A 19,397-nucleotide genomic window follows, 5' to 3' on the forward strand; every position below is an offset into this window, starting at 1 on the left:
GTTTTTATTAATGATAAAATCATTTGGTAATTGTCCTCGGGACAGGGCATCGGCTGGATTGTCTACCGAAGTCACATAATGCCAGTAACGTACATTTGTTAAGTTTCGAATTTCATTCACGCGATTAGCTACAAAAACCTTTAATTTCTCTATCGGTAATGTTAACCACGACAATACAATTGTAGAGTCACACCAGAAAAAAGTCGCGTTGATTTTTATATTTAGCGTTTTTATAACATCGTTATATAATCGAGATAAAACTACTGCACCGCATAGTTCGGATTTAGGTATAGTCAAACCCTTAAGAGTAAGGTCAATACCGACATTACAGAGCGGTTCCACCTCAAATCTTAGTTTTCAAACTACAGCTTTATTTATGGACCGATTTTCAAATTTACGATGGTTTTGGAATCGGCAGAATAGCAGCTTTGGGATAAAACAAAGAAATACTGTAAAATTAAAAAAAAAATATATATGAATATTAATAAAAAAATATTAAAATTTAATGAAGCTAAAATCTAAAGATTTCGCTGTTTTATCCCATAGACATTATTTTGCTGATTCCAAAATGTCCTCAAAATCGAAAATCGGTTCACAAATAACGCTGTAGTTTGAAAACTAGTAATTATGATGAAATTTGCTCTAAAGAGACGTAATGTCGGTAAAACAGAACACTTTTTCTAATATTATTTTTACCCAAAAGAGGGCACTGTAAATACACGATTTTATAAATAAAAGTATTCAAAACAAAATACGGCTTCCCAGGATTATTATTACATACATTATTTGAGAATGCTGAAGCTGATGCTACAAGGAGAGGGATGCCTTGTTCATCCCACATTCAGCTAAAACAACAACAAAGACGATCGGACTTATAGTTTAGATGCAAAAAATGTATAAATCTAACAGAGAAGATGTTTGAAAAACGATAAACGTAGTGATTTCTGTCTCCTATCCATTCTAGCAACAAATCTCAAATATAAACGAAATTAAGAAGATAAAATGATAATTATCAAGGTAGATGTTGTAATATAGATTTTAGCTTAAAAGAATAGAAATTACTGTTTTGATTGCTCATCTAATGATCGAGAGAATCGATGCTAACTGTAGAATCTCTTTCCTTTTCCAACCAACAATCGATGATATTCAAATAATTTTTGCAGCCAAACTATCGGTCGGATCAATTTCGTTGTTGTTTTAAATGATAATGTTGCAAATCAGGAGCTCTTTATAATTTTTCCATATTTTTCCCATCAATAATGAGCGTGTGCGACCGACATTAGTACAACGCTCCTCTTGCCCCCCCTTCCCGCACCCCTCTCCTTGACCAAAGCATTTACGCAGTGTAAACCCGAGCTTCTAGGCTATTGCTCGGTATGAGGTAAGGGGTATGCTCTGCTCGCTAGCGGGTGAGACGGAAGGAGACGCGAGGGGAATGCAAGTCTCTCAGAAGGAATTTTCATACTACGGGCTTACTTGTAGGTGGAAAAATCTGGAAAAAATAAGGCATATTCATCTTTAGACAGACTATCGTCTAAAACAAAGATATTCTCGATCGGACCAATGGTTTGGCAATAAGAATTGTTTAATCGATAACTTGCATTCCCTTCGCGTCTCCTTTCGTCTCGCCCGCTAGCGAGCGGAGCGTTCCCCTTACGTCATACCGCGCAATAATCATGAAACTCGGTTTCACGCTGGCGTAATAGCTTTGTGGAGTGGAAAGAGGGGCGTCAAATGCAGCGTTGTACTAATTTCGGTCGTATACACTTATTATTGATGAGAAAAATCTGAAAATAATGTAGCATATTCTTCATTTACCACACTTTCAGCTAAAACAAGAAAAAAATCCCTCGGACCAATAGTTTAGCTGCAAAAAATGATTGAAAGTTACACAGCGTTGGTTGAAGAAAGATAATTGCACTATTTGATGCCTCGCTGTGATTTTTAGTAACAATTGAATAAATCTTCAAGAAAATAAGCATTTATTTTAAAGTAGATGTTATTTTCTACATCTACGATCTTAAATTCATATTTTCATCAATTTTGAGAGATCAGCTGCTGTTGGAAATGGAGTAACGCGTGCCGTAGTTCGTCTGTCCTTGTCCAATCGACACTTTGTAACATTCAAACATTTTTCACAGCCAAACTATTAATCCGACCAACTTTTTTCCTGTTTTAGTCGAAAATATAGTAAATGAGGAAGATGCTGAATTAATTTCAGATTTTTCCCATCAAAAATGAGCCTGTACGACCGAAACTCATGAAACATTACTTTTGTCTCTTCTCTCTTTCCCTCCCAGGCACACGACGCACGGTGAACGTGAATCTGCTACTAGACTAGCCTTTGAGGGGGGGAAAGAAGGGAGAGGCAAAAGCAATATTTATGATTTCGACTCGTACAGACACATTTTTCATGAGAAAAATCTGAAATTAATATAGCGTGTTCCTCATTAACCATATTTGCGACTAAAACAAGAAAGAAGACGCTCGGATTAATAGTTTAGCTATAAAAAATGTTTGAATGTTATTCATCGTTGGTTGAAGAAAGATAAACGAACTATTTGATGCCTCGCTGTGATTTTTAGTAACAATTGAATAAATCTTCAAGAAAATAAGCATTTATTTTAAAGTAGATGTTATTTTCTACATCTACGATCTTAAATTCATATTTTCATCAATTTTGAGAGATCAGCTGCTGTTGGAAAGAGAGTAACGCGTGCCGTAGTTCGTCTGTCCTTGTCCAATCGACACTTTGTAACATTCAAACATTTTTCACAGCCAAACTATTAATCCGACCAACTTTTTTCCTGTTTTAGTCGAAAATATAGTAAATGAGGAAGATGCTGAATTAATTTCAGATTTTTCCCATCAAAAATGAGCCTGTACGATCGAAACTCATAAAACATTACTTTTGTCTCTTCTCTCTTTCCCTCTCAGGCACACGACGCACGGTGAACGTGAATCTGCTACTAGACTAGCCTTTGAGGGGGGGAAAGAAGGGAGAGGCAAAAGCAATATTTATGATTTCGACTCGTACAGACACATTTTTCATGAGAAAAATCTGAAATTAATATAGCGTGTTCCTCATTAACCATATTTGCGACTAAAACAAGAAAGAAGACGCTCGGATTAATAGTTTAGCTATAAAAAATGTTTGAATGTTATTCATCGTTGGTTGAAGAAAGATAAACGAACTATTTGATGCCTCGCTGTGTTTCCTGGTAAAAATCGAAGAAATGTTCAAGAAAATAAGCATTTATTTTAAAGTAGATGTTATTTTCTCTATCTACGATCCTAAATTCATATATTTATCAATTTTGAGAGATCAGCTGATGATGGAAAGAGAGTAACGCGTGCCGTAGTACGTCTGTCCTTGTTCAATCGATACTATGCAACATTCAAACATTTTTCACAGCCAAATTATTAATCCGAACGACTTCTTTCCTGTTTTAGTCGAAAACATAGTAAATGAGGAAGATGCTGAATTAATTTCAGATTTTTCCCATCAAAAATGAGCCTGTACGACCGAAACTCATGAAACATTACTTTTGTCTCTTCTCTCTTTCCCTCCCAGGCACACGACGCACGGTGAACGTGAATCTGCTACTAGACTAGCCTTTGAGGGGGGGAAAGAAGGGAGAGGCAAAAGCAATATTTATGATTTCGACTCGTACAGACACATTTTTCATGAGAAAAATCTGAAATTAATATAGCGTGTTCCTCATTAACCATATTTGCGACTAAAACAAGAAAGAAGACGCTCGGATTAATAGTTTAGCTATAAAAAATGTTTGAATGTTATTCATCGTTGGTTGAAGAAAGATAAACGAACTATTTGATGCCTCGCTGTGATTTTTAGTAACAATTGAATAAATCTTCAAGAAAATAAGCATTTATTTTAAAGTAGATGTTATTTTCTACATCTACGATCTTAAATTCATATTTTCATCAATTTTGAGAGATCAGCTGCTGTTGGAAAGAGAGTAACGCGTGCCGTAGTTCGTCTGTCCTTGTCCAATCGACACTTTGTAACATTCAAACATTTTTCACAGCCAAACTATTAATCCGACCAACTTTTTTCCTGTTTTAGTCGAAAATATAGTAAATGAGGAAGATGCTGAATTAATTTCAGATTTTTCCCATCAAAAATGAGCCTGTACGATCGAAACTCATAAAACATTACTTTTGTCTCTTCTCTCTTTCCCTCTCAGGCACACGACGCACGGTGAACGTGAATCTGCTACTAGACTAGCCTTTGAGGGGGGGAAAGAAGGGAGAGGCAAAAGCAATATTTATGATTTCGACTCGTACAGACACATTTTTCATGAGAAAAATCTGAAATTAATATAGCGTGTTCCTCATTAACCATATTTGCGACTAAAACAAGAAAGAAGACGCTCGGATTAATAGTTTAGCTATAAAAAATGTTTGAATGTTATTCATCGTTGGTTGAAGAAAGATAAACGAACTATTTGATGCCTCGCTGTGTTTCCTGGTAAAAATCGAAGAAATGTTCAAGAAAATAAGCATTTATTTTAAAGTAGATGTTATTTTCTCTATCTACGATCCTAAATTCATATATTTATCAATTTTGAGAGATCAGCTGATGATGGAAAGAGAGTAACGCGTGCCGTAGTACGTCTGTCCTTGTTCAATCGATACTATGCAACATTCAAACATTTTTCACAGCCAAATTATTAATCCGAACGACTTCTTTCCTGTTTTAGTCGAAAACATAGTAAATGAGGAAGATGCTGAATTAATTTCAGATTTTTCCCATCAAAAATGAGCCTGTACGACCGAAACTCATGAAACATTACTTTTGTCTCTTCTCTCTTTCCCTCCCAGGCACACGACGCACGGTGAACGTGAATCTGCTACTCGACTCGCTAGCGACGGGGAAAGAAGGAAGAGGCAAAAGCAATATTTATGATTTCGACTCGTACAGACACATTTTTCATGAGAAAAATCTGAAATTAATATAGCGTGTTCCTCATTAACCATATTTTCGACTAAAACAAGAAAGAAGACGCTCGGATTAATAGTTTAGCTATAAAAAATGTTTGAATGTTATTCATCGTTGGTTGAAGAAAGATAAACGAACTATTTGATGCCTCGCTGTGATTTTTAGTAACAATTGAATAAATCTTCAAGAAAATAAGCATTTATTTTAAAGTAGATGTTATTTTCTACATCTACGATCTTAAATTCATATTTTCATCAATTTTGAGAGATCAGCTGCTGTTGGAAAGAGAGTAACGCGTGCCGTAGTTCGTCTGTCCTTGTCCAATCGACACTTTGTAACATTCAAACATTTTTCACAGCCAAACTATTAATCCGACCAACTTTTTTCCTGTTTTAGTCGAAAATATAGTAAATGAGGAAGATGCTGAATTAATTTCAGATTTTTCCCATCAAAAATGAGCCTGTACGATCGAAACTCATAAAACATTACTTTTGTCTCTTCTCTCTTTCCCTCTCAGGCACACGACGCACGGTGAACGTGAATCTGCTACTAGACTAGCCTTTGAGGGGGGGAAAGAAGGGAGAGGCAAAAGCAATATTTATGATTTCGACTCGTACAGACACATTTTTCATGAGAAAAATCTGAAATTAATATAGCGTGTTCCTCATTAACCATATTTGCGACTAAAACAAGAAAGAAGACGCTCGGATTAATAGTTTAGCTATAAAAAATGTTTGAATGTTATTCATCGTTGGTTGAAGAAAGATAAACGAACTATTTGATGCCTCGCTGTGTTTCCTGGTAAAAATCGAAGAAATGTTCAAGAAAATAAGCATTTATTTTAAAGTAGATGTTATTTTCTCTATCTACGATCCTAAATTCATATATTTATCAATTTTGAGAGATCAGCTGATGATGGAAAGAGAGTAACGCGTGCCGTAGTACGTCTGTCCTTGTTCAATCGATACTATGCAACATTCAAACATTTTTCACAGCCAAATTATTAATCCGAACGACTTCTTTCCTGTTTTAGTCGAAAACATAGTAAATGAGGAAGATGCTGAATTAATTTCAGATTTTTCCCATCAAAAATGAGCCTGTACGACCGAAACTCATGAAACATTACTTTTGTCTCTTCTCTCTTTCCCTCCCAGGCACACGACGCACGGTGAACGTGAATCTGCTACTCGACTCGCTAGCGACGGGGAAAGAAGGAAGAGGCAAAAGCAATATTTATGATTTCGACTCGTACAGACACATTTTTCATGAGAAAAATCTGAAATTAATATAGCGTGTTCCTCATTAACCATATTTTCGACTAAAACAAGAAAGAAGACGCTCGGATTAATAGTTTAGCTATAAAAAATGTTTGAATGTTATTCATCGTTGGTTGAAGAAAGATAAACGAACTATTTGATGCCTCGCTGTGATTTTTAGTAACAATTGAATAAATCTTCAAGAAAATAAGCATTTATTTTAAAGTAGATGTTATTTTCTACATCTACGATCTTAAATTCATATTTTCATCAATTTTGAGAGATCAGCTGCTGTTGGAAAGAGAGTAACGCGTGCCGTAGTTCGTCTGTCCTTGTCCAATCGACACTTTGTAACATTCAAACATTTTTCACAGCCAAACTATTAATCCGACCAACTTTTTTCCTGTTTTAGTCGAAAATATAGTAAATGAGGAAGATGCTGAATTAATTTCAGATTTTTCCCATCAAAAATGAGCCTGTACGATCGAAACTCATAAAACATTACTTTTGTCTCTTCTCTCTTTCCCTCTCAGGCACACGACGCACGGTGAACGTGAATCTGCTACTAGACTAGCCTTTGAGGGGGGGAAAGAAGGGAGAGGCAAAAGCAATATTTATGATTTCGACTCGTACAGACACATTTTTCATGAGAAAAATCTGAAATTAATATAGCGTGTTCCTCATTAACCATATTTGCGACTAAAACAAGAAAGAAGACGCTCGGATTAATAGTTTAGCTATAAAAAATGTTTGAATGTTATTCATCGTTGGTTGAAGAAAGATAAACGAACTATTTGATGCCTCGCTGTGTTTCCTGGTAAAAATCGAAGAAATGTTCAAGAAAATAAGCATTTATTTTAAAGTAGATGTTATTTTCTCTATCTACGATCCTAAATTCATATATTTATCAATTTTGAGAGATCAGCTGATGATGGAAAGAGAGTAACGCGTGCCGTAGTACGTCTGTCCTTGTTCAATCGATACTATGCAACATTCAAACATTTTTCACAGCCAAATTATTAATCCGAACGACTTCTTTCCTGTTTTAGTCGAAAACATAGTAAATGAGGAAGATGCTGAATTAATTTCAGATTTTTCCCATCAAAAATGAGCCTGTACGACCGAAACTCATGAAACATTACTTTTGTCTCTTCTCTCTTTCCCTCCCAGGCACACGACGCACGGTGAACGTGAATCTGCTACTAGACTAGCCTTTGAGGGGGGGAAAGAAGGGAGAGGCAAAAGCAATATTTATGATTTCGACTCGTACAGACACATTTTTCATGAGAAAAATCTGAAATTAATATAGCGTGTTCCTCATTAACCATATTTGCGACTAAAACAAGAAAGAAGACGCTCGGATTAATAGTTTAGCTATAAAAAATGTTTGAATGTTATTCATCGTTGGTTGAAGAAAGATAAACGAACTATTTGATGCCTCGCTGTGATTTTTAGTAACAATTGAATAAATCTTCAAGAAAATAAGCATTTATTTTAAAGTAGATGTTATTTTCTACATCTACGATCTTAAATTCATATTTTCATCAATTTTGAGAGATCAGCTGCTGTTGGAAAGAGAGTAACGCGTGCCGTAGTTCGTCTGTCCTTGTCCAATCGACACTTTGTAACATTCAAACATTTTTCACAGCCAAACTATTAATCCGACCAACTTTTTTCCTGTTTTAGTCGAAAATATAGTAAATGAGGAAGATGCTGAATTAATTTCAGATTTTTCCCATCAAAAATGAGCCTGTACGATCGAAACTCATAAAACATTACTTTTGTCTCTTCTCTCTTTCCCTCTCAGGCACACGACGCACGGTGAACGTGAATCTGCTACTAGACTAGCCTTTGAGGGGGGGAAAGAAGGGAGAGGCAAAAGCAATATTTATGATTTCGACTCGTACAGACACATTTTTCATGAGAAAAATCTGAAATTAATATAGCGTGTTCCTCATTAACCATATTTGCGACTAAAACAAGAAAGAAGACGCTCGGATTAATAGTTTAGCTATAAAAAATGTTTGAATGTTATTCATCGTTGGTTGAAGAAAGATAAACGAACTATTTGATGCCTCGCTGTGTTTCCTGGTAAAAATCGAAGAAATGTTCAAGAAAATAAGCATTTATTTTAAAGTAGATGTTATTTTCTCTATCTACGATCCTAAATTCATATATTTATCAATTTTGAGAGATCAGCTGATGATGGAAAGAGAGTAACGCGTGCCGTAGTACGTCTGTCCTTGTTCAATCGATACTATGCAACATTCAAACATTTTTCACAGCCAAATTATTAATCCGAACGACTTCTTTCCTGTTTTAGTCGAAAACATAGTAAATGAGGAAGATGCTGAATTAATTTCAGATTTTTCCCATCAAAAATGAGCCTGTACGACCGAAACTCATGAAACATTACTTTTGTCTCTTCTCTCTTTCCCTCCCAGGCACACGACGCACGGTGAACGTGAATCTGCTACTCGACTCGCTAGCGACGGGGAAAGAAGGAAGAGGCAAAAGCAATATTTATGATTTCGACTCGTACAGACACATTTTTCATGAGAAAAATCTGAAATTAATATAGCGTGTTCCTCATTAACCATATTTTCGACTAAAACAAGAAAGAAGTCGCTCGGATTAATAGTTTAGCTATAAAAAATGTTTGAATGTTATTCATCGTTGGTTGAAGAAAGATAAACGAACTATTTGATGCCTCGCTGTGATTTTTAGTAACAATTGAATAAATCTTCAAGAAAATAAGCATTTATTTTAAAGTAGATGTTATTTTCTACATCTACGATCTTAAATTCATATTTTCATCAATTTTGAGAGATCAGCTGCTGTTGGAAATGGAGTAACGCGTGCCGTAGTTCGTCTGTCCTTGTCCAATCGACACTTTGTAACATTCAAACATTTTTCACAGCCAAACTATTAATCCGACCAACTTTTTTCCTGTTTTAGTCGAAAATATAGTAAATGAGGAAGATGCTGAATTAATTTCAGATTTTTCCCATCAAAAATGAGCCTGTACGACCGAAACTCATGAAACATTACTTTTGTCTCTTCTCTCTTTCCCTCCCAGGCACACGACGCACGGTGAACGTGAATCTGCTACTAGACTAGCCTTTGAGGGGGGGAAAGAAGGGAGAGGCAAAAGCAATATTTATGATTTCGACTCGTACAGACACATTTTTCATGAGAAAAATCTGAAATTAATATAGCGTGTTCCTCATTAACCATATTTGCGACTAAAACAAGAAAGAAGACGCTCGGATTAATAGTTTAGCTATAAAAAATGTTTGAATGTTATTCATCGTTGGTTGAAGAAAGATAAACGAACTATTTGATGCCTCGCTGTGATTTTTAGTAACAATTGAATAAATCTTCAAGAAAATAAGCATTTATTTTAAAGTAGATGTTATTTTCTACATCTACGATCTTAAATTCATATTTTCATCAATTTTGAGAGATCAGCTGCTGTTGGAAAGAGAGTAACGCGTGCCGTAGTTCGTCTGTCCTTGTCCAATCGACACTTTGTAACATTCAAACATTTTTCACAGCCAAACTATTAATCCGACCAACTTTTTTCCTGTTTTAGTCGAAAATATAGTAAATGAGGAAGATGCTGAATTAATTTCAGATTTTTCCCATCAAAAATGAGCCTGTACGATCGAAACTCATAAAACATTACTTTTGTCTCTTCTCTCTTTCCCTCTCAGGCACACGACGCACGGTGAACGTGAATCTGCTACTAGACTAGCCTTTGAGGGGGGGAAAGAAGGGAGAGGCAAAAGCAATATTTATGATTTCGACTCGTACAGACACATTTTTCATGAGAAAAATCTGAAATTAATATAGCGTGTTCCTCATTAACCATATTTGCGACTAAAACAAGAAAGAAGACGCTCGGATTAATAGTTTAGCTATAAAAAATGTTTGAATGTTATTCATCGTTGGTTGAAGAAAGATAAACGAACTATTTGATGCCTCGCTGTGTTTCCTGGTAAAAATCGAAGAAATGTTCAAGAAAATAAGCATTTATTTTAAAGTAGATGTTATTTTCTCTATCTACGATCCTAAATTCATATATTTATCAATTTTGAGAGATCAGCTGATGATGGAAAGAGAGTAACGCGTGCCGTAGTACGTCTGTCCTTGTTCAATCGATACTATGCAACATTCAAACATTTTTCACAGCCAAACTATTAATCCGACCAACTTTTTTCCTGTTTTAGTCGAAAATATAGTAAATGAGGAAGATGCTGAATTAATTTCAGATTTTTCCCATCAAAAATGAGCCTGTACGACCGAAACTCATGAAACATTACTTTTGTCTCTTCTCTCTTTCCCTCCCAGGCACACGACGCACGGTGAACGTGAATCTGCTACTAGACTAGCCTTTGAGGGGGGGAAAGAAGGGAGAGGCAAAAGCAATATTTATGATTTCGACTCGTACAGACACATTTTTCATGAGAAAAATCTGAAATTAATATAGCGTGTTCCTCATTAACCATATTTGCGACTAAAACAAGAAAGAAGTCGCTCGGATTAATAGTTTAGCTGCAAAAAATGATTGAAGGTTACTCAGCGTTGATTGACGAAGGACAGACGGATCTCCTGCATGTTTTCCTTATTACCTGCAAAAGAAGCTTTGAAGGTTTTGAAATTAAGAGTCAATTAATTTAAAATATACAATGTTTTATTTATCTGTACATTTGATAATTAGGAATAAAGGGGTAATAGTTGCTAACGGGGGGGGGCATCCCATAAACTAAATTGGGGGGCTGCATGAATGTAGGGGGGGTGTTATAGCACATGGGGTAATGTGGCTGTTGCTGCTGCTGGTAGTGGTGGTGGTGGTGGACTGCCGTTGGCTGCGGTGGAGGCTGGACCTCCATGGATTGGAGTGAGAAGCTCCTCATCTGTAAATAGTCAGATCGTTAGAATATGTTTCAATAAATAATGAAATTGAGTGATTTTTTTACTTACAGCTACGTTGGAGGTTTTTTTGGCGCGGCGGCTCTTCTTTTCGGCTGCCCCAGCAGCGGCGGCGGCAGCGGCCAATCTTTTAGACCGCCCTTGGCGGTATTTTTGCCTCTTGAGGCGAGCTTTCTCCTGAAAATTGAAATTTTAATTTAAAAAAAGAATTAATTTAAATAAATATAACACAAAATGGTAGGTACTCACTTTTTCCTCCGGATTCTTAGTCCTGGATGGTCCAGGTGCAGCGGCGGCTTGTGGCAGAGGTGCAGCGGCGGCTTGTGGCGGAGGTGCAGCGGCGGCTTGTGGCGGAGGTGCAGCGGCGGCTTGTGGCGGAGGTGCAGCGGCGGCTTGTGGCGGAGGTGCAGCGGCGGCTTGTGGCGGAGGTGCAGCGGCGGCTTGTGACGGAGGTGCAGCGGCGGCTTGTGGCGGAGGTGTAGCGACGGCTTGTGGCGGAGGTGCAGCGGCGGCTTGTGGCGGAGGTGCAGCGGCGTCGGCGATGGCTTGTGGTGGTGGTGGAGGTGGCACCCATTGCACCCACCTGGTAGATGGCAGCGGAGGCGAGGCCTTTTTAGGCCCTCTCCGCGACCCAGTCGTGGCCGAAGTGGAATTCTTCGGCGATGGTAAGGGGGGAAACTCCTTACTTCTTGAGGGGGTCCTCGAGCGTCGCGTATTCTGAAAAAAAACAATATCATTTGTAGTAAATAACGACGATGGCAATAATATGTACAATCTTCGAAGAGTCGCTTTTGTGTTTCGAAGTTCGCTGTGAATGTAAACATTATGTTAGATATTGTTTACATTCACAGCGTAACTGAAACCACATTTGCGACTCTTTGAAGGTTGTACATATTATTGCCATTACATGGATATAAAATTTTAATAATTAATATAACTAAATCCGAAATCGGACGATGCTTTTTCTCGTACTGAATTGCTTGCTGAATTTAGAATGGTGACTGCTGATTGGATATTTGCATTATTATAACCAATCAGTAAACAACATTTTAATTCATCAAGTAATCCAGCACGAGAAAAAGTATGGTCTGATTTCGGCTTTGTGTAAAATATGTTCATTGTTTCATTCTGTCTTTTGTACAGCTTCTTATATCTATTCTTTGCATACTTATTACAAGTCTACAAAAATTAGATATAAGAAGTTGTAAAAAGGACAGAAATATATGAAACACTGAATATATTTTATAACACTTTTTTCTTATTTTCAGGTTTTTATTTACAGCTACTTCACTCGCGGAATAAGAATTATAAAGAACACTTACCATTTTCTTTGCACTTCCTTCCGACATTGATGATGGACTCGATTGCACACACGATCCTCTCACTGGTGTGATTCAAACGGAACTAATAATGCTCTTCACCGCAGGTGGGAGGGGGGGCGTTCATCGGTTACCCAATATTACCCATAATTCGCGATTTCCCTATAATGTCTACAGTGGTGACAACTTCAATTGTGTGTGGTATGCGTGCGTGACGTAGACGTGATTTAAAAGTCTTTCAGTGCAGTGTGCAGTTTTATTTAAAAAGTGATTTTGTGAGTGAATAATTCTATTTAGTGGTTCCTGGTTAGATTGGCGTAATAGGTGAGTAATTACTCCATTTTTTCTTTATGTTTTCATTTCTCTCTATCTTTTTCTCTCTTATTTTAATATATTTTTCCATGACAGTAGCTCTTCTGTCACCAGCTATTCCTCCTCCTCATTTCATACCTGCAATCTTTCATTATTTTCAGTGCCCTCTCATTCTTTTTCTCATTATAATACTCGCTCTCTCTCTCACTCACTCACCCTCCACCTGTCAAAAGGTGTCCTTTCCAACTTTTCGTGTACCCCATCTCTTTACTACGCAGCCAGTCTTGTATCAAATTCTAGGATGCTTACTATTTCTCCCTCTCTCTCCTTTGTAAGCCCTTCCCTTCTATTATCCATGTTCAACTATTACTATTATAACTGGACAAATATATAGCAAAATCTCTATTGTACATAAAGATTCTTCCATTATCCTTTTTTCAATCTTTATGTGCAATAGAGATTTTGCTATATATTTGTCCAGCTGCGGTAGTGACAAGTGAACATGGATAATAGAGGGGAAGGGCTTACAAAGGAGAGAGAGAAATGGTGAACAAGGTAGAATTTGACACAAGACTGGGTAGGTAGTACAGGGATGGGGCACAAGAATAGTTGGAAAGGAGACCTTTTGGCAGGTGGAGGGTGAGTGAGAGAGAGAGAGCGAGTATTTCAGTGAGTAAAAGAATGGAAGGTCACTGAAAAAAGTGAAACATTATAGGTATGAAATAAGGAGAAGGTATAGCTGGTGACGCAGGAAGGAAAGAAAGGAACAGGTGTAAGGAAACCTTCTTCCATCACCAGCTATTCCTCCTCCTCATTTCATACCTGCAATCTTTCATTATTTTCAGTGCCCTCTCATTCTTTTTCTCATTATAATACTCGCTCTCTCTCTCACTCACTCACCCTCCACCTGTCAAAAGGTGTCCTTTCCAACTTTTCGTGCACCCCATCTCTTTACTACGCAGCCAGTCTTGTATCAAATTCTAGGATGCTTACTATTTCTCCCTCTCTCTCCTTTGTAAGCCCTTCCCTTCTATTATCCATGTTCAACTATTACTATTATAACTGGACAAATATATAGCAAAATCTCTATTGTACATAAAGATTCTTCCATTATCCTTTTTTCAATCTTTATGTGCAATAGAGATTTTGCTATATATTTGTCCAGCTGCGGTAGTGACAAGTGAACATGGATAATAGAGGGGAAGGGCTTACAAAGGAGAGAGAGAAATGGTGAACAAGGTAGAATTTGACACAAGACTGGGTAGGTAGTACAGGGATGGGGCACAAGAATAGTTGGAAAGGAGACCTTTTGGCAGGTGGAGGGTGAGTGAGAGAGAGAGAGCGAGTATTTCAGTGAGTAAAAGAATGGAAGGTCACTGAAAAAAGTGAAACATTATAGGTATGAAATAAGGAGAAGGTATAGCTGGTGACGCAGGAAGGAAAGAAAGGAACAGGTGTAAGGAAACCTTCTTCCATCACCAGCTATTCCTCCTCCTCATTTCATACCTGCAATCTTTCATTATTTTCAGTGCCCTCTCATTCTTTTTCTCATTATAATACTCGCTCTCTCTCTCACTCACTCACCCTCCACCTGTCAAAAGGTGTCCTTTCCAACTTTTCGTGTACCCCATCTCTTTACTACGCAGCCAGTCTTGTATCAAATTCTAGGATGCTTACTATTTCTCCCTCTCTCTCCTTTGTAAGCCCTTCCCTTCTATTATCCATGTTCAACTATTACTATTATAACTGGACAAATATATAGCAAAATCTCTATTGTACATAAAGATTCTTCCATTATCCTTTTTTCAATCTTTATGTGCAATAGAGATTTTGCTATATATTTGTCCAGCTGCGGTAGTGACAAGTGAACATGGATAATAGAGGGGAAGGGCTTACAAAGGAGAGAGAGAAATGGTGAACAAGGTAGAATTTGACACAAGACTGGGTAGGTAGTACAGGGATGGGGCACAAGAATAGTTGGAAAGGAGACCTTTTGGCAGGTGGAGGGTGAGTGAGAGAGAGAGAGCGAGTATTTCAGTGAGTAAAAGAATGGAAGGTCACTGAAAAAAGTGAAACATTATAGGTATGAAATAAGGAGAAGGTATAGCTGGTGACGCAGGAAGGAAAGAAAGGAACAGGTGTAAGGAAACCTTCTTCCATCACCAGCTATTCCTCCTCCTCATTTCATACCTGCAATCTTTCATTATTTTCAGTGCCCTCTCATTCTTTTTCTCATTATAATACTCGCTCTCTCTCTCACTCACTCACCCTCCACCTGTCAAAAGGTGTCCTTTCCAACTTTTCGTGTACCCCATCTCTTTACTACGCAGCCAGTCTTGTATCAAATTCTAGGATGCTTACTATTTCTCCCTCTCTCTCCTTTGTAAGCCCTTCCCTTCTATTATCCATGTTCAACTATTACTATTATAACTGGACAAATATATAGCAAAATCTCTATTGTACATAAAGATTCTTCCATTATCCTTTTTTCAATCTTTATGTGCAATAGAGATTTTGCTATATATTTGTCCAGCTGCGGTAGTGACAAGTGAACATGGATAATAGAGGGGAAGGGCTTACAAAGGAGAGAGAGAAATGGTGAACAAGGTAGAATTTGACACAAGACTGGGTAGGTAGTACAGGGATGGGGCACAAGAATAGTTGGAAAGGAGACCTTTTGACAGGTGGAGGGTGAGTGAGAGAGAGAGAGCGAGTATTTCAGTGAGGAAAAGAATGGAAGGTCACTGAAAATAATGAAACATTGCAGGTATGAAATGGGCATTAGGTCAAGGTTTTTATGCAGAAAGATTCCCTTAGACTTGTTTCTGTCCTTCTTGAATCAACTCTGTGTAACATTTAAACATTTTTCACAGGCATACTATAAGTCAGAGGGATGTCATTCTTGTTTTACTTGACAGTATGGAAAATGAGGAACATGTTAAAATTTTTTCAGATTTTTTCTCGACTAGCCTGTGGGAGGGGAAAGAAGGGAGTGCAGAACAGCGTTTTATGATTTCGACTCGTGCAGCCTTTTTTTTGTTTGGAAAAATCTGAAAATAATTTAGCGTATTCCTTATGTAATATACTTTCAGGTATAGCAAGAGAGAAATCGCTGGGATCAATAGTTTGGCTTTGACAAATCATTAAAAGTTACACAGTGTTGATTGAAGAAGGATGAACATAATGCTTCATGTTTCGCTCTTTTTCCAGCTCAAAAATTCAAAAATAATTACGAATATAAAGATGTACTGGAAAGTAGATGTTATTTCCTACATTTACGCTAAAAAAATCATGTATTTATCAATTTTCATAAATCAGCTGTTGTCGGAAAAAGAGTGACGCGTGCCGTAGTTCGTCTGTACTTGTTCAATCAACTATCTGTTACATTCTATCAATTTTCACAGTCAAACTATTAATCCTAGCGACTTCTTTCTTGTTTTACCTGAAAGTAAAATAAATGAGGAACATGCAACAATTTTTTCATATTTTTCCTACTGAAAATGAGCATGTACGACCGATAAAAATAACACACTGCTTTCATTTCTTCTCTCTTTCCCTCCCAGGCAGGCGACGCACGGTGAGCGTGATTCTGCTTCACGACTAGCCTGTGGGAAGGGGAAAGAAGGGATTGCAGAGCAGCGTTTTATGTTTTCGTCTCGTACAGGCACATTATTGATTGGAAATATCTGAAATTAATTTGGCGTGTTCCTCATTTACCATATTTTCGACTAAAATGAAAATGAAGTCGCTGGAATTAATAGTTTGGCTGTGAAAAATGTTTGAATGTAACAGAGAGTTAATTGAAGAAGGACAGAGGTACAACGGCACGCATCACTCTCTTCCCAACAACAGCTGATCTGTAAAAATTGATTAATACATGATTTTTTGAGCGTAAATGTAGGAAATAATCTCTACTTTCTAGTACATCTTCATATTCTTCATTATTTTTGAATTTTTTAGCAGGAAATAGAGCGAAACACGAAGCCTTACGTTCGTCCTTCTCCAATGAAACACTGTGTAACTTTTATTCATTTTTGACAGCCAAATTTTTGATCCCAGCGTTTCTCTTGCTATACCTGAAAGTATATTACATGAGGAATACGCTAAATTATTTTCTGATTTTTCCAAACAAAAAAAAGGCTGCACGAGTCGAAATCATAAAACGCTGTTCTGCACTCCCTTCTTTCCCCTCCCACAGGCTAGTCGAGAAGCAGATACACGTCTGTCGTGCGTCAATTGCGTGGGAGGGAATGAGAGAAAAGATAAAAGCAGTGTGTTATGTTATGGGTCGTACAATCTCATGTTTAGTTTGAAAAATCTGAAAAAATTTTAAATGACGCTGAAGTTGGCAGCGACTTTCCAGCAGCAAGTTTCGCTAGCGAGACGCTCTGAACTTGCGCGACACCCGGTATACGCTGCTCTTATTAAAATAAATAATAAATGTTTTTACATGCACTGCCAAATAGCTATCATGCGCAATTGTTCTTAAGGCAACATAATTTATTCTTAAAACATTAATTGTGTAAATTAATCATTAAAAACAGTTTATACAGGAAATTCATTTTCCGACTCTTTTAAATCATAATTAAGTAAGAAAGAAATTTTTTTAATTTTTTAAAATGATTCCTCCTTATAGAAAATTTGACGCTGAATCTAATGGTATGCCGTTTTTTAGGGAACGCGGTCTCCTTAATAATTTTTTTTACATAGAAAGATCGTCAAACGCTTAAAATAGGCTACAGTGCAGTACATCTTTTTCGGACTAATATCTGATAGCAGGAAATTTTTTTAATTTTTTTAAATGACTCCTCCTTATAGAAAATTTAACGCTGAATCTAATGGTATGCCGTTTTTTAGGGAACGCGGTCACCTTAATAATTTTTTTTACATAGAAAGATCGTCAAACGCTTATGTTGCACACAATTGTAAACAGTGTGTCTGTGCGTGTATCTCAGCGATATATATTTACTTTGTTTATTACGGTAAATCAGGTTAAGCTGCAAGATTGACAGTATTAACCTTAAACAAATTTGAACCTAATTATGAAATAAATAAATGAAAAAACACACACACACATGATTAGGCTGTTCTTATTTAAATTTGATGAGGTTATACTCATTAAAAGGATTTTTAATTACATGAAGGAATCAACAGATTAGATAAGTATAACAATGAATTTTATGATATAAAATGTAATATATGTTCTGGTACTTTGTGTGATTTTATTGCAGATTAAATAGTGATGTGTTTATTATCTGACTGCTAAGGGTTGAGCTGTGTGGAGTGAGAGATTAAAATATAATATACACCGTGTCTCTTGATTGCTGAGGATGAAACTACGTGGATTGAGTTACTGAGGATAGAGCTGACTGGATGAAGTAAGATTAATATTTATATATTTTTAACACTGCCAAGGAGAAGTTACTGTCAACATTTATGTGCATCGGTGATTATCAAGAGCATATTAATTGCAAGAAATTGTTAAAATATTTGAAAACCATATGCTAAACTTCCAGGTATTGAAATTATTAACAAAATTCATTTTTAGTTGTTTCTTCTCTTTAAATTGATGTGGGTTTCAACTGTCCGATAGGTTATACCTTTGTCAAGAATTAGCAGCATAAATGTGACATTAATTGTTGCTAAAAGGAAATGTGGTATGCAAAACGACAATGTCAGCTTTAATTATATGCTTGAATGTAGTTTTTTTAAAGGTTTGCGAATTGCTTGTCCAGTCATGCCCATGTATCACCTCAAGCAGCTGATGGAGTTACTGAAGTTTCGCAAAGTCAGATGTTGGTAAAAAGTCAAATGTTGATTAACAAATGGAATGATTCATGTTTCTTGAAAATATTATTTTCTTTGAAGAATTGAGATTTTTAAATGATGAATTTGATTTTAGGTTTACTCAGGTGTTATCATTTAGTATTTTACAGTCACTGTGCAAGTATATTATAGCCAATAGTAATACTTGTGTTTTGACTTAAATACATTTGGTACAATTGAATTAAAAATCCAAGGAGGAAGGTTCGCACACATACTGACTATTGGAGTTGAATCAACAATTGGGCTTTTTACTCCTGCATTCTGGTACTAGAAACAGGCAAAGATGAAAGCATTGAAAGATTGGCAAAGTAAGAATAAGCCAATATTCAGAAAAACGTCATCCATTGCTCAGCCACAATTGAAGGATGAGACTCATTGGATGAAATTCTGTAAAATTGAGTTGATAACTGTTGATTGTTTTCCTCTGTTACATATGCTAGTATTCTAGGCCAAAGGCAGTATACTGGTCATTGGTATGGATGGAAAAATGCAAGTTTATTCTCAATTGAAACTCATTCCAAAAATTAATGGTTTCCACTCCATTTTGCAACACCAGAAATCCGACCAGTTTCAACAGTGTATAGAAATTAGCGAAACGAACATTTGAGGACTCTGGCACAGGAAATGTTATAAGGACGATTCGCCAATGTATCTCCTATATCACCTTTGTCAAGAATTAGCAGCATAAATGTGATAGTAATTGGTGCTAAAAAGAAACGTGGTATGCAAAACGACATTGTCAGCTTTGAATATATGCTTGATTATAGCTTATTCAAAGCTTTG

General features: G+C 36.8%; 1 protein-coding gene across 1 annotated transcript in view; it reads right to left on the bottom strand.

The window, feature by feature from the left end:
* Positions 1 to 10,922: 10,922 nt before the first annotated feature.
* LOC136773409 (testis-specific gene A8 protein-like) overlaps positions 10,923 to 19,397 on the bottom strand; it is a 57,942-nt gene continuing 49,467 nt past the window's right edge. Inside the window, exons 2-5 of the mRNA XM_066727105.1 lie at positions 12,480 to 12,638; positions 11,407 to 11,874; positions 11,209 to 11,334; positions 10,923 to 11,141 (exon numbers count right to left, since the gene is read on the bottom strand). Of these exons, the coding sequence (XP_066583202.1) occupies positions 10,923 to 11,141; positions 11,209 to 11,334; positions 11,407 to 11,874; positions 12,480 to 12,506 (840 nt within the window). The 5' untranslated portion in view covers positions 12,507 to 12,638. The remainder of the gene's footprint in view (positions 11,142 to 11,208; positions 11,335 to 11,406; positions 11,875 to 12,479; positions 12,639 to 19,397) is intronic.

This window comes from Prorops nasuta, unplaced genomic scaffold (genome assembly GCF_024137725.1).
Source record: "Prorops nasuta isolate Cenicafe-Biocafe unplaced genomic scaffold, Cenicafe_Pnas_1.2 PNAS00001, whole genome shotgun sequence".
Lineage (NCBI taxonomy): Eukaryota > Metazoa > Arthropoda > Insecta > Hymenoptera > Bethylidae > Prorops > Prorops nasuta.